Source organism: Mesocricetus auratus, unplaced genomic scaffold (genome assembly GCF_017639785.1).
Source record: "Mesocricetus auratus isolate SY011 unplaced genomic scaffold, BCM_Maur_2.0 Super-Scaffold_100031, whole genome shotgun sequence".
Lineage (NCBI taxonomy): Eukaryota > Metazoa > Chordata > Mammalia > Rodentia > Cricetidae > Mesocricetus > Mesocricetus auratus.
The window spans coordinates 8,679,185-8,695,132 of NW_024429212.1; the positions used below are offsets into that span (position 1 = coordinate 8,679,185).

Here is a 15,948-nt window from a genome sequence, read left to right on the forward strand (position 1 = left end):
CAGTAAGGCAACTAGTACAACCCTTCTGTCTCATGCCTGGTACCTACTTGAAACATCAAAAGTCTACTTCACTAACAAAAAAAGGGACCCAAACTGCCAAAACTCAAACTCAATGCATGCACGCGTGCTGTGTGCGTGTGCGTGTGTGTGTGTGTGTGTGTGTGTGTGTGTGTGTGTGTGTGTGTGTGTGTATGCATGCACAGGTTTTCAACCCCGTCAGAGAAAAATTTAATAAGCACATTAGTCATGGTTCTAGAAGTTTCTACAAGCATGATACGTAGCAGTAATCTAAAGGATCACTGACTTCAATGGAAAACAATTGTCTTTTCTCCTTCTCAGATCTGCCCATCGGAGACGTGTGAGAGGCGGATTAGATTTCCAGGTATTCCACAGAGCAGACTCGAAAGTGGGTGAAAGGTAAGGTTAATCTCGAGCAGCCATTTAATTGGTACGGCAACTGCTCCAATTAAACCACATGCTTTGTACATTAAGTGAGCTAACAGGTTTAATAATAAAAATGACGCGTTCCTTGAAATCTCTTTTCAGCAACAGAACCTCGCTGCTTATCCAGATGGCCCATCATTCCTATTAATGACAAACTTAATTTCTTGGGTAAATTTTCACCAACTGTTCTCCCTTCATTTTTACTGCTCAGTGAAATCTATCTGGAGCAGAACTAGACAGTGCGTGACAAAACTCAAGGGAAGGGTTGATTAAAGCTGACTCAAGTAGAAGGCAGAGCCCCGGGTGTCCCACGGTGGGGACAGGCGTCCTTGCTGGTCACTGGAATTAACGGAGAGCTTTGTGGAAGAGCCTGATGTCTGGATCAGACCCTGACCCCATTAAATTGAGGCAGGGTCCAGGCACTGATATGATTGAAAGGTTTTCAGGTTGGTATGGAACACACCGAGATACACAATGAAAAGGGAATGCTGCCCATTTGCCAATTTGTTCAGCATTTAATCTAGAAATGTATGCAAAGTGTGTTGTGTATTAGTGTGTATGTGTGTGTTTGAGAGAGAGACAGAGAGAGAGGGAGAGGGAGAGAGGGAGAGGGAGAGGGAGAGGGAGAGAGTGTGCTGAAATTTCATATATTGGATATTTCTCAAAAAAAAAACCGTCCAGAATATTTAACTGCCTGAGATGTTGATAGCCATTTTCTAAAAACTAACATTGACCAGGCTGACGCCTGCTGGAGAAACCCTGAAGCAAGCTCAGCTCACAAGCCTCTATGGAGGACTTCCCAAGGCCTTTGAGAAGTCAGGTAGATAATGTGTCTCCAGTTCGCCTCTTCTGAACACTTCCTGTTGTCTGCATAGCTAGATGCATTTCTTCAGGGAGTCAGCCATGCCTGGGATCAATACGTTGTCTATAAAGCAGGAGCTATGGGAAGCCGGTGAGGGCAGCATGTCTCCTTCCAGTTTTCCTTTTAATAGTCTTTGATCTTGTCTCCTTGCCCAAGGCTTCCTACCCCACCACTCTGGCTTAGAAAAGGTGCATTTCCTGTCTCCTACCACCATCTCTTCCCCCTGGCATTGCATCTCATCTCTGCCAGAAGCTTGGCATTGTACTCATTGTCTCCTGTGGGAGACCCTCCGTCAGGAGATAGACTTCCTTTTGTTTGTTCAGTTTTCATTTTGGAGACAATGTCGGCAGGACCTGGTCCCTGAAGTCCCAATGTTAGCAACTTGACTCTCAATGAGGAGGTATAAAAACATGGAGTCTTGAGGACATGTCTGGGTGATGTGGGCTTGGTCCCTGTCTTCATCAGAGGAGGAGGTTGCTTTATACAGGGCTAAGGCGATATCTTGCTTGTACAAATAAAACCTGTCTGAAGGTTAGAGACCGGAGCTTGCTGCTAGCTACCATAGAAGTCTGGATGTCTGAAGAGACAAGACAGGAAATAAGGTAGCTGGGCCAAAACAGGATACAAGCAGGGAAAAACGGGAAAACGCTCTCTCTTATCTGTTTAGAGGCTAAGGTGTGCCATGGCTTGCTCCTTTCTGATCTCTCAGCATTTCCTTCTGTATCTGGCTCTGGCTTTTTATTATCCAGACTAACTAAGAACTCCTTTTCCACAGGGGTCAGCTAAGTCTTGCCTCTTCCCTCACTCGCCTGCTCATTTGTCCTGTGAAGAGAAAGCCTCCTACCATGGAGCAGGGGAAACGATGTACAGAAGATATTTTATGAATGGACACAACTTTGCCATATATAATGGGTACCCTTGACAGGTGGCATCCCAGAAGAACTATGAAATAATAAATATATATTATTCCAAATTATTCAGTAACAAGAATTCTGTTACCACAGCACAAAACTATCAATCAAATCACAGTGTTGAGTATGATGGCTTGATCCTCAGGAAGCAGTCAGCCAACAACAAAGCATTTCATCCCATTGGATTTAGTAGTCGACACACAATAGCTAGCTCAGAGTCGTAGGGCATCAGTTCAAAGGGAAATAAGTTTAGATATTTTGAAGGACGCCTCATAAGTCACTCTTCAGCTCAAGCAGAAACCAGCTTCTAGAATTAGAAACAGAGCCTTTGGCCAAAATGCCCTTAACTCAAAGCTTCTGTCATTGTTTCTTGTTGTTTGCCATTTTAAAAAAGAAAACAATGAATGTATATTCTTTTTTTGTTTGGGCAATGAACTGTTGGCTTAATCAGCATACTTCATATGCAGGTATAAGTACAGGCCTAAAAATGGTTGGCATACATTTTCTGCCAAATGTATTATTCTTTTTTTACATCATGGTCACTTTCCAGAGCTAGAGGCTTAGAAACGTGAGTTGCAGACTGACAGGGCACTGCACTTGAGATCCCATGGGTCTATGTCTGAGTTCCAGTTTGGTCTCATGAGGGCTCTGGGTTATCTTTTAGCATCCTGAAGACAGCCAGAGATCAAACAGGAAAACAATCTCACTCAAAGGAGAAGCCTAAAAAAAACCTACCCATTTCCATCATGTGCAAAGACCACTCATAGGCACTTGCCTAGTTTTTATCCTTAGGACTTCAGGACTTTTTCCAGACAGCCACTGTTTTAATCTGGATAACATTTCCTCTGCGCTAGCATTACTATGTGGTATTACTTACGAGTCAATACAGTGATATATTGGTTATTAAGGAATAAATATGAAATAATGAAGTATTATATTCATTGTCTTAGTTCTCATTCTTGTTGCCATGACAAGGGAAGCCTGAGGAAAGAAACCGGCATTTTGCCTCATGGTGGGAGGGTGCAGGCCAGCACAGTGGAGGTGTGGCACCCACCATGAGCAGCAAGGGAGATGCAAGTGCTGCCCTTTCTCCTTTTACTCAGCGCAGGACTTCAGTCATGGATGGTGCAGCTCCACATGAACAGTGGGCTGTCCCTTTTCAGGTTAACCTTTCTGGGATGTCCCCATTAGGTGATTCCAAGTCAGTCAAGTTGAAGTGGAGGGACCATAAGATTAATATTGAATATGTTTCTAATAGGCACACAAGAAGACACGAATCTTCCTTTCGGTTCTAAGGAATTTCTCTTAATTGACCTGGTGTTTGGGTGGGAAGGCATTCCTGCCTCTTTGATTTGAACTAGTTGACTGATACTAAGTGGATTTGGTGTAAAATTCTGCTGTGGAAAAAATAACAGCACACAAAACTTATTAAAGGAATATTATCTTGTACTTCTCACAACAGTTACTATCCTATCTTTAAAGAAGTGTTTTAAAAGGCCGCTCATTAAGGGGAAGCAGTTACTCCTAGTAAAAGCTTAGATCTATCTTCTGATTGACTGATGTTTGGACTGTCTTTACCAACAACAGGACACCAGCCTGAATCCTGAGCCTGGTTTTATGAGAACTACTGAGAGTGACATAAACTATCTGAGCTTTGCTTCAGCATCAAATGATGCAAAAGAATGTATAGAGCATGTTTTGAGAACACACACACACACACATACACACACACACACACACAACCTGAAGAAGCCTCCATACTCTTCTTACACATAGACTCTACTATTAAGAGCCATTTTAAAAATGCTATTTGGTAATATAAATATTTGATTTCTTGATTTTTTTGTCTATGTAACCCCCAGCAGGAAACACTTAAAACAGAGGTAGTCATGTTACATAAGTATGGTTTTGGAATCCACATGGGAAATGAGTTAAGATCGCTATGAGATTGCTCAGCAGTTACTCAGAATATGGGTCCATATTGATGATGCCCAACGGCTTTCAAGAATGGGCTATGGTTAAAAATCACACGGAGTGTTCTCACTTTAAAACTGCATCATCATCATCAAGGCTTTTGCACCTACCCTTCCCCAGGACAAGTAGACATGGACCTTCTCCATCATAGGGATGGCTTTAACCTACAGAAGGCATCAGATTTGTGAAGCCAGAGTACTGATCAGGATACAGTGCCCCAAAGATTGTTCCTTTGGGAAGCTGCAAAGGGAACCGGCCAACAGACTGCAAAAACAAAAAACAAAAAAACTAGCCCTCTGAGAGCAACCTCCACGGAGGCCAACCTAGAGGGAGCCGGTGGAGGCAAGCTGAGATTTAGCTAAGAACTGTCATTTCCCTGGGTTCTTGGCTGAGGAAGACTCAAATAAGAGCCCTCCAATTCTGACTCCAGGGGCAGTCCATCCCCTGGCTGTGCTCAAATTTCTGACAGACACCTGTGATGCTCCTGAGTCTCAGGGTCAGAAATTTGGGCACTCTCTGGACCCCATTATGGGTAGCATTTTAACTTTAATCTGGTATCTAGATGTCGTGTTCCTTAATCTGCCCATAGTCTACGACACTTAGCTGAACAAGCCAGGGTCAATGCTTTCACATATCAGCTGCTTCATCTGCGCTTAGATTGGTTTATAGCCCTTCCTGTCACCACTTTCCCTGCATCTTATATGAAAATATGAGTCATTGTGCACTTTTTCTGCTGGATTGTGCAAAGGACAACATCATGGTTTATCTTACTGTATCTTCTGCCTTTGAGTTTTTAATTTTCTGGTTGGATCATGAATATCCATCTCCCTTCTGCTCCCACCACTCTCCTTTCCTCTGTTTTTCCTTCCTTCTATCCATCAAGTAATAGACTACCATAGCATATTTCTCTCCCCTGAAGCAACTAACGTTACCAAAGAGTTACATAATCCTGAAGACTATGTTCATTATTGTGATAGTTTGAATGTATTTGGCCTCTATAAGCTCATGGGGAGTGGCACTATTAGGAGGCATGGCCTTGTTGGATTAGGTGTGGCCTTGTTGGAGGAAGTATGTCACTATGGGGGTGGGCTTTAAGGTCTCATATATACTCAAGACACGCCCAGTGTTGACTCAGTCCACTTCCTGTTGCTTACAGATCAAGATGTAGAACTCTCAGCGCCATTTCCAACACCGTGTCTGCTTGTATGCTGCCGTGTCCAACCATGATGATACTGAACTGAACCTCTGTAACTGTAAGCCATGTTTTATTTTTTTGTTTTTGTTTTTTTACAAGACAGGGTTTCTCTGTATTGTTTTTGAGGCTGTCGGCCCAGCCTGGCCTCAAACTCACATAGATCTGCCTGCCTCTGCCTCCCGAGTTCTGGCATTAAAGGCGTGCGCCACCACCGCCTGGCTTTTCTTTTTTTTTTTTTTTAAGCCATGTTTTATTAATGCAACTCATTAGAAAGTTGTCTCCCAGCCCACAACCTACCTATATTGAAGCATTATTCCAATGGTTACAGTGCTGGAAGATAGTGAGGTAATTGAATAGGACCACTGTCTTTGTGAACAGCATGACTGCTTTAATAGAGGGCGGGGTGGTTGCATCCCACAATATAAAGATGAAAAAGGAATCTCTAAATGAGAAGAGGTCCTCAGCAGACACAGGACCTGGTGACTATGGAATCTTGTTCTTGGTTTTCCAGATTCCAGAACTATGGGCAAGGACAATGTAGGACAATTTGTGATAGCATCACAGACATGACGAAGAGTGCCATAACATCTGGGTGACCTGGAAAGGTGACAGAGGACACAGAGGTAGGGATGCTGGGGTTTTGGAGCACTTCTTGCTCCCTAGGGTGTCTCTCTTCTAACAACCCATCAGTGTTCACTACAGAGCAAGAACAACCAGCAAATCCACTGTGAGGATTTCTTCCTTACCAGTCTTTTCTTCTACAAATTTCGATTGCAAACATGTTTGATAAAATTCATTTATGTACAAAATAATGTACCAGACACAATTTCAACCCTTCTGGAGCTGGCATTCTAGTCAACAGCTGATCTATCAGTCAATAGGCTCAAAACAGGATAGAAAGAATGTATGCTTGTGAAGGCAATACTATCTCTTAGGTGTGCTCCTGAATATAGCAGCAATTTCTCAAGCATACCAGTTTAAATGTGCAGTGGAATGGAAAATGAGGAAGTCCTTCTAGCAACAAAGGAATCCACAGAGAATCAAACCAGTGGCCTTTAAAAAAAAGTTCATATGCAAATTTTGGAATTTACTATTTCCAGGTAAAGGTACTGTTTGAATTTAGACTAAGAAGCAACTTTATCTTTCCAGAAGATTCCTAGTCACCGTTATTTACAGCAACAAGGCAGACCTGCTAAGAGGATGGAATATTAAAAAAATCATTCCTTCATAATCAAAGTACAAGAATCGATCTTGATATTTTACCCACCAGTGCTTAAAACCAGCATTTAAACAAAAGACCAATTCATGAGTTAAATCTTAAGGGAAAATGTCCCTTTTTGATACCCAGAAATCACAAGCTGTGAGTATATTCTGAAATACATTATTAAAACATTCAGCAGAAAGAAAGGATAAAGGATCTGTGTGATGGTGGTATGATGCCTATGCTTTAAGAAAGAAGCAACATGAATAGTGTGCACATCACTTATGAGCATAGACTGAATGTCTGGGCTGATTCTGGGAGTGGAAAAAAACTGTGTAGGAAGCCAATCTCTCCAGAATGGGACTTCCTGGGACATCTATCCACTATGATTTCTATGTATCATTTATTGGGACAGAGGTAAACAGTGGATGTTATTGGAGGTGTGTGTGTGTGTGTGTGTGTGTGTGTGTGTGTGTGTGTGTGTGTGTGTGTGTGTTTTCTAAAGTGAGTATGTGATGTCCCCAGACAATGCTCAGGGACCAAGCAGAGAAGTCATCATAACAGTTGCAGTCTGTTCAAGTGTGAAGGAAGAAACTCATGGCAGGTGTGGTCTTCTAACTAGTGCTCTCTTTCCTAACCCTGGATTGGAGGAGATGTAGAGCTCTTTTAGACTAAAACTGAATGAAATCCACACTGCTTTCAGTGTTCCCACAAGACGGAAAACTGTTCAGTGGGATATCCTACACTATCTCAGCCTCTATGCCAATACCTCATCTCTCACTCTGCAAGGTCACATTAAGTAGGGAAAGCCAGAATGACCACAGACAATTGACCTTGGCTCAGATATCTCTGCTACTATAAGTCACACATCTGGGTTTCATGTGAATTCTATACAAATCCTTGTCCAGTATCATTGATACCCACATTGTACATCTAAAAACAAAAGATAAATCAATCAATCACAAATTACATGAAGCTCCACAAACAAGCAGTAACAAATATAATTTTCTCCACGTGCTGTGTAGTTATATGTAGTTATATTATAAGTCAGTAATAATGTCTGTTTTTAACATTTAGGTTTTAACTATTTCTAATTTTATTTGAAAAACTATTCCTGAAGCACTATTAAGATATGTATACAAATCAAATCTTTCTTAAAAGCATCCTCAAGTGGAGGTGAATGAAAAACAACTAATAATTCTCGAACACGACTGTGTGGATCTCCAATAATTCTATGTGTGAATGTCACACAAGACGAGCCCACACACAGCAGTAGGAGGCACAGCAGGGACCCTGCATTCTGGTGCAGGCTGAGCTTTCTGAGGGCTGCTTCCTGATTTCAGGTTGCCTTGGTCTCTGTCTTCTTATCTAGCACAACATTCATGTGCCAAGCTAGGGACCTTCCCAAAAGCTCTGAGCACATGGACCGTGGAGAGACGATGGATCGTCAAGACACCAGGAATGCTAACCGGAACTAAATAGAGAATATCCTTCTTGAAGCCCGTATTTGGATGTCTTACTATGAACCACAAGTTGTAAGATCAATTAACATTCACAAGATTCTAAAAGAAAACCTACTTACCTGCTCAAATTCATTCTTTTGAAATTCCTCAAAACCAAAGATGTCCAGTATTCCGATGTCCAATGTCTGCGGGCTGAAGGGAAACATAGCAGAGTAAACGGACATTCTCAGTAGCTCACCCTTTGAGAAGACTGCAAACCCACAGCACCTCACTGCTGACTTCAATGATAAAAATCAGCAAACAGTGATTTTGGAGTCTGCTGGAAAACTCTGAAAGTTGGCAGCACCAGGCCACTTCTTTAAGGCTGGTTCTCAAACAATACATTGACAAGTAAGACCTTGTTTACTAGGTTAAAAATGTAGCTATGGCTGGGTGAGTTAATATGTTCCTCTGAAGTTGTGTCCGCGTCCTTCCCACTGTCCCGGATCTGTTGTCCCACAGAACTATGAATCCACTTGCTCAATGGCTCCCTCCCGCCCACCTGCACTCCTACCTTCTCAAGTTCCCCACAGTCAAGGACTGCTTCCTCCTGGATAAGTACTACATTAGGAGACATGCGTTCTCTGATGGGTCAAATTTAGATACTTCATACCGAGATCTTCCCTAAGAACTATTTACAAAGAAAGCGGGCCTTTGACAAATTTAAACTATTTTGTTATTCAACGGGAGCTGTCTTTCTGGGAATTTACAGCAATCTTAGTGATGGTCCTAATGTCTTTGTCCACTCCGCAGGTGAGGAAGGACAGTGAGGTTGGCTCTGAGGACCCTGGCTCCAGGCACAGAAGATATTTGCCATACACATTTTGGAAATTTAAAATGACAGATCTTCCCTTAGAAATTATTTGTGGGGTCATACAAAGCTTGAAAATCAATTGAATCATTTGCACTGGTGTTTCCATATGGAGAAGCTCATTCTAAGAAAATATCACTAGAGACTTACAAAGTTTTTAATTGGTTAACTACAGCAACATAAAAAGAAGTGACTAATGTCCCACCACCAAGATAAGGAATTAAATGTCAAACATGCATAATATGTTGATGTATTATAGATGGTCCCATTTATATGAAGTAAAACACATATACTAAACAGAGCATTGCCCAAGAAGAGACCCAAAACAACCAGGAGGAAATGAAGCAAGCCCAGAAAAGGGAAACAGGATTCATGTTTACTTCTCACCTTTGAAGATCACCTTTTCTTGGTTATTTTGATAACCAGCAAATATTTTATTGATGTATACACAATTATATGAAAACGTAAGAACAGCAACAACGGTTAAGTCAAGAGAAAAGCTAGAAGCAAGTGTACCCTTTAGAAGGATTGTAAATTGTATAATGTCAATCAAATTGTTTTTAAATGCACAGGGGATGGCTCAGTGGATAAGGCCCTTGCCATGCAAGTGTGCGGACCTGCAGATCCCATGCAGAAAACTGTACGTGGTGTCTTGCATCTGCAACCCTGATGCTCCTACAGGGAGAGCAGGTGGAGGAAGCTGACTCTCCAGAAGCTTGTAAGTCGCTAACCTGCTGCATGGGACAGTGAGGGAGTGTGACCCTGTCTCAAACAAGGCAGAAGGAGAAACCTGACCCCCAAGGCTGTCCTTTGACCTCCATTCGCAACATTGAAGGCTTTGTACACACACACACACACACACACACACACACACACACACACACACTAAACTCATAGTACAGGGAATAAAATGAGACACATGAAAAGAGAAATTTCCGAGTAGCCACTCTGGGGCATCTTACAATTTTCTAAACAGCCAGTACTACTACACTAAAAGTTTCATTAAACTTATTTAAAAGTACATGTTCATTTTAATTTCAAAGTACTTACAAGTGGGAAGGAAAGAGACCTGAACCAGCCATGGGGCAGAGGCCAGGAGCCCCAATGTCAGCACTGAGATGGCAGGGTGCTGTCTCTGACACTGACAGGGGTTCTGCAGGGACCATAGTTAGGACACAGCAGAGTGTCTCTCCTGAAAGCCAAGTGGCCATCTCAGGAGTGGACACAGCGCCCTCTCTGTCCATCTCAGGAATGGACACCTCTTCCCTGTGTGTGCGCTCACCTCAGGAGAGACTCTTCCCTGTGTGTGCCCATCAGTCAGGAGTGGGCCTGTGTCCTGAGTGCCAATCTTGAGTGGACACTCCCTCTCTTTATTCCATGATGCACCCTCCAGCTTACTCATCTGACTGTCCTGGTTAGTTCTCACTAACTTTGGTAGTCAGGGCCTTAATAGTAGGACACACTTTTGGTAGAATTTAAAGAGAGTACCAACAGGTGCCAGGGACCTTGTGCCCCTCCACCACCAAGCCTCCCCTTCTCCCTGTAATGCTGACAGGCAGGCAGCGGTGCTGACTCACCACATACAGAGCACGGAAAACTTCCCTAGGGCTTCTGACCTGGGTTAGAATCACTAGTCACCCGAGGGAGGTGTTCATGAGTTTGAAAGAAGGAACTTCTTTCACCATTTTTTGTTGTTGTTTTGTTTAAGTATTTGATTGGGTCCCAGACATGTTTAGCCACAAATGTAAAAGATGATTTAAAAAATCCAGAGTGACAAGGAAAAATGTAAATAAAATTTCACTAAAAAATTAAATAAAAAGTAAGTTTCGAGCATGGTGAGGGAGGTCTGTCTGTAAGGACTGCGGGGGAAGGCATGCTCCATTACGAGCCGCCTTTGTCCCCTTATGACTGAGTGGAGCTGTGTCTGTGACCTCCATTCCTGGAACTTGCAGTCAGGGGGAGGCCTGTGTTGCACAGTGGCCAACACAGCTACCATCACACAGGTGTGTTACTCTGTAGGCTCCAGAAGAGACAAAACAGAGACGGCCTCAGACCCACCAATGACCAATCTTTCAGATGAAATGAGCGAAGCTGTGTCATGGGCCATTTACGTAAGTTCTCTGAGGGTTCTACTTGGAGCTTTCCTGGTGGCTAATAATGTACATTGGCTTATGAGTAAATTAAACACCTTTTATATCACGCAAATATTAACTGCTATGCCGCTAATTTGTGTGTGTATCTATCTGTAGGTGAGAGAAGGTTTGAGTCTGGAGTAACTCCCTCAGACACAAACACACAACCCGAGCTGAGGAGCTACAGCGGGTAGAAGCCAGAATACTTTCCCCCTTAACCTCATCCCCTTAAAGTCCCTCCTGGAGAGTCTCCTGAACCATAAGTAGGCTCAGGAAAGGGAGTCCAAACATATTTAGTCACAAAATGAAAACACACTTTGAAAAGATGGGCAAGGAGAATCCTAGTTAGGAGTCATGACAGAGTGGGGTTAAACCCAAGGCGCATGGCCAAAGGCCTTCTGCGAGGCCTGGATGTGGGATCCTCTCCCAGCCCAGCTATTGGCAGAAAACCCCTGAGTTATGGGTGACTCAGCTTTTTTTGGCACACAGCAGACCAAGGGGACACCGGGATGGATAATAATTATTCCTGATGCATCGGTCCCAGACTTAAACATCATGTCCATTTCATGCCCTTGGAGGCAGCTGCACTCACATAGAGGTTAGTGTCCGGGTGTCTCCAAAGCAGATGATGTGCTGTGGCACCCGCCAGTCGTGCCGCCACCAGCCCTGGGGTCGTCATAAGAGTGCGTGTGATAGAAACTGCTCATTCCCTTCATATCTGTGAAATCTGCAGCTCAGCTCAGTGCCGCTGATGAACGCATGTCCCCTCACGAGAGTCCGCATTTATGGCCATGGCGTACGTAGATTCATTACCAAGAGCATCTTCAAAAACAGGAATCAAGGCAGCCTACTACGTGGTTTAATTATTTTAAAAAAAGCATAAACGGTATTTAAATGGTATCAGCGCTTGCATTCTAAATCTAAAGCAGCGCTCATTTCAACATGACAGGAGATCGGGTAAATAAAACATCACTGCTCCACCAATTGCTCTTCAGTCATTAGAATGATGGTTACAAAACTCGGAAACACAGATGAATAGTTACCGTAAATGAAAACAGCCAGGTGCAAAAACCATCATTTGATGGGAGAAGCAACTGGGGCTGTTTATCTGTGCCTGGAGACGGCCTAAATTGGAAGCTTGGAATGTGATTTGGCTTCCTTTACTGCACTAGAGAACTGATTGTGGAATGACCCAGAAATTCCACTCCTGGGCATGTATCCAAGAGAATGAGTCCATATGTCCAGCCAAAGACATATACGGGTATCTCGGGAATTCTTATTCACACAGTAAGACTGGCGATGGTAAATTCAATCATGAGACAGTTACCTGTATTTTTATGTTGCTGTATCTTTTACAGATGAATCTTGGATGGAAGCAGAGTAAGAATAGTTAACTACTAACAGCTGTGTTCAATGTTGAACGTGCGTCTCAAACCTGAACACTGAGTGGGAGAAGGCATCCAAGTAAAAGATGAGGAAGGAGCCAAGTCCCCCGAAGCTCACACAGTTGGGGACACAGGGTCATCAGTAGGTGCAGAGTCCATAGAACCGTGTGGATAACAAGGCGCTTAAAGCGGGTTAGATTTCGGTAGAATACTAAGGAGGTGTGTGTCCATGAGAATCTCAACCACGCAGAGGACAGAGGGTGCTGGGTAAATAACTGTTAAGGGGGAGGCTCTTAGATACTTGCTGGAAGGGTTGGGCTTGCGTGGTCACAGGATTCTCAAGAATGATCTTCTGATTTGCAACCTTCAAAAGCCATGTACTGAAACTGATACTGATACTGATGGAGCCAGGTATGGTGGGTGCGTACATGAGATCCCATCCCTCATGAGGCTGAAGCAAGAAGAATGATCACAAGGCAAGAAGACCTTGTTGAAAGAAATGCCCGAAATCCATCTGCCAGAGACAGCCCTCTCAGTTCCACTGAGAATCCAAGATCTATGGGGTTTGCCATATTTACCGGCATGACCGGAGTCAAGGAGTGTAATTCATAGTCTACCTTGTAAGGCCTGAAGTAGAAGACTCCATTTTCAAATACATCTTATCCTGGGGGTTATATAGAGTACTGGCTCAGCCTGCAAGAAACACACTGGTCCTTCAGCAAACTCTCAGACACCTAGCTTCTTATGGGGTGGGACCTCCCATAAAGCCATATGGGTGTGGTTAGATTGCTTGCTATGGGGACTCTGCGTAGCTGCTTAAATGGAAAGAGGAGAAACCCAGGTAGACGCCGCCATGTGACTCCAGGCTGCTCGCATTTCCTAGCATGTCTCATATTCACAGTGAGATGCTGAGAGAGGTCGCTGACAGTCGTGAGGAATGGTTTGCGTGTCTCCTCTTGCAGAAGACAGTGGGGATGCTTTGGGTCTCAGGGCCCTCGAGTGTCCAACTCAGACTCTGGTTTCTCAGGAGCATCTCAGGGCCTGTCACAGACCCCAGTGTTCACCGTCGTGGGGATAGCTAGAGCCCTTTCCTTCCGAGAGCAGGAGTGGCTCTCTGTCGATGAGAGGAAGCCTCTTCCTGGACTTGCTGAATCTGCTTTATGAACACAGTGGATCAATAGTCCACGGACGACGCTCTGGGAAACGCTGACCTCGTGCCGTTATTCCCCCCAGTGGCTCAGACGAGCCTTCGGCTGCAGAGCTGTGGCGGTGAGAAGAGGGGTGGAGGGGGTCGGAACGTGCTTCCGTATGGCCCTGCTGTGTTCCTGGGAGCTATGTTCTGCACTTCAGACCTGCTCCATAATCCAGGCTTCCCTTTATGGTTCTCATTTTTGACTTTTGACTTAAGATACATTTTCAAAAAAAAAATCTAGAATTCCTGGCAGTCAGGGGGAGAACCACATTGGGAAAGGCAGGGTTTGATAAATCTGCAAGAAAATGACCCATGAGGAAGCCACCTGAGTCCCCGGTGCTGTGCGGGTGAGCAAATTTTTCAAACGCATAAACGCATGGGTCATGAAATCAAAAAAGCAAGTCAGAAATCCACGACTGCCGAGCCTCTGTGTGTTGACAACAGGGAATGACAAACATAGCTGTGAGACTTGAGAAAATTGAGATTTACAAGGCAAAGACATTTCACTTAAGATTGTCTTCATGCTAAGCAGTAGCTCAGAGTATGAACCCAGATTCCTGCTTCTTAACTCTTGAGGCATGGAAACCCAGCTGGCAGAGTAAAACCCTGTGCACACAATCAACAGCCCCATCCTTGGGTGCACGCCTGCATACAAACCATGAAATCTACATGTTTTCCCAACACTTCAACCACAGGCTTCAGTCAGACTGTCTGGGTATTATTATCTTTGTCTTACTATTATTATCCTTTTCTAATAGGTTTTTTTTTGTCCCTTCCTGATAATTGCATTCTAACTCAAACCCTCAAACCTTCATTTTGCATGTGTGTGTGTGTGTGTGTGTGTGTGTGTGTGTGTGTGTGTGTGTGTGTTTCAAGACGGGGTTTCTCTGTGTAGCTTTGGAGTCTATCCTGGAACTAGCTTTTGTAGACCAGGCTGGTCTCGAGCTCACAGAGATCCACCTGCCTTTGCCTCCTGAGTGCTGGGATTAAAAAGGCGGGGGCCACCAGCGCCTGGCTTTTTTTTTTCCCTTTTTTAGCAGTTTGCCAAATTTTTTAAAAGCAAATGTTAACCCATTCGTGGGCAGTACACAGTGTGGTTATAGGGTTACAGATGTATTGGTCACTGGAGTCATGCCCGATCAGGATTCCTCCTCTCAGTGGTGAGAACTGTTATCATCAGCTCATCAAGCTTTCTGTATCTCTGCATGCTGCATGTTCACCACTCCGTAACTTTGATCAGCATTTTCCTGCCCACTACCCGAGGCTCTGGTCTTACTGTGTGTTTCTAAAGAAAGCTTCTGGGTATCTTTACAGTTTGATGCAAGTTTTGGGAAGCTGAAGTCTTTATGACCCCGAGGTTTCAGACTGAGGGGCTCTGTCAGATGATGGATCACAGTGCTGAGGGACACCCACGTCACCTTGAGAGGCCACGCGGGAAGAAGAGGCACGAGAGCAGCCTCTGCAATGCAGCAGGAGCCTCTCCTGAAGGTGGCTTTCAGCCAGGTGGCTTGTCACTCATCAGCTCGTCCGCCGGTTCACTGCAAGTGTTCCCTGCAGCTCCAGGGTTAGCACAGCCTCTGACACCACATACCCAGATGTAAAGAATCAGAGCCTTGCCCTCAGGCACGGCTCACATTCAGAAATGCTTTACTGCAATCCTAATTTCACTGAGAGTAAGGAAATTGCTTACATAGAAAGAACTGATTCTAAACCCTCCTGTCTTTCAAACAAAACCCTCATTCCCAGAGTCCCACTGTTTTATTTTAACAATTGCTTGTTTGTGTATGTGATTATGCATGCCCTACATATACACCCTGCGCCAGCGGGGGCCAGAAGTGAGTACTAGATTCCCTTGAACTGGAGTCACAGATAGTTGTGAGCCACCACATAGGTGACCGGCATCAAATCTGCTCATAGCTGCTCATAGCATCCCTTCCACTCCCCTGCTCCTTCATTAGAGGAAGCACGTTAGAACATGCAGGGTTTGGAACACGGCTTGTCAGGTTCATGCCCCAAACCCTTCTCTTTGTTGCTGTGAAATCCCACCATTTTCAAAACCTAAGTGTCTTTATGTAAAAATGGAGAAAAAGTGCCAATCTGATACCCCGTGTCGGTGTACGGAGTAACAGTCCTTGCTGCCTAAACCTAGCTTATGTACATCATGTTTTCAGAATATGATCATTGCAGTCCATGTCCCTTCACCGTAAATCCCAGCTGCACAGTCCTTGGTGCCCAAACCTAGCTTATGTACGTCATGTTTTCAGAATATGATCATCGCAGTTCATGTCCCTTCACCGTAAATCCCAGCTGCACATCTGAAGAAGCCAGGCTTGGACGGA

At 44.1% G+C, this 15,948-nt stretch overlaps 1 protein-coding gene across 2 annotated transcripts in view; it reads right to left on the reverse strand.

Annotated features, from left to right (window-relative positions):
* The window catches only part of Myo16 (myosin XVI), a 422,801-nt gene that overhangs the window by 149,293 nt on the left and 257,560 nt on the right, over positions 1 to 15,948 (reverse strand). For both annotated transcript variants that reach the window (XM_040733405.1, XM_040733404.1), the window contains exon 21: positions 8,170 to 8,242. In XM_040733405.1, coding sequence (XP_040589339.1) covers positions 8,170 to 8,242 — 73 coding nt within the window. The remainder of the gene's footprint in view (positions 1 to 8,169; positions 8,243 to 15,948) is intronic.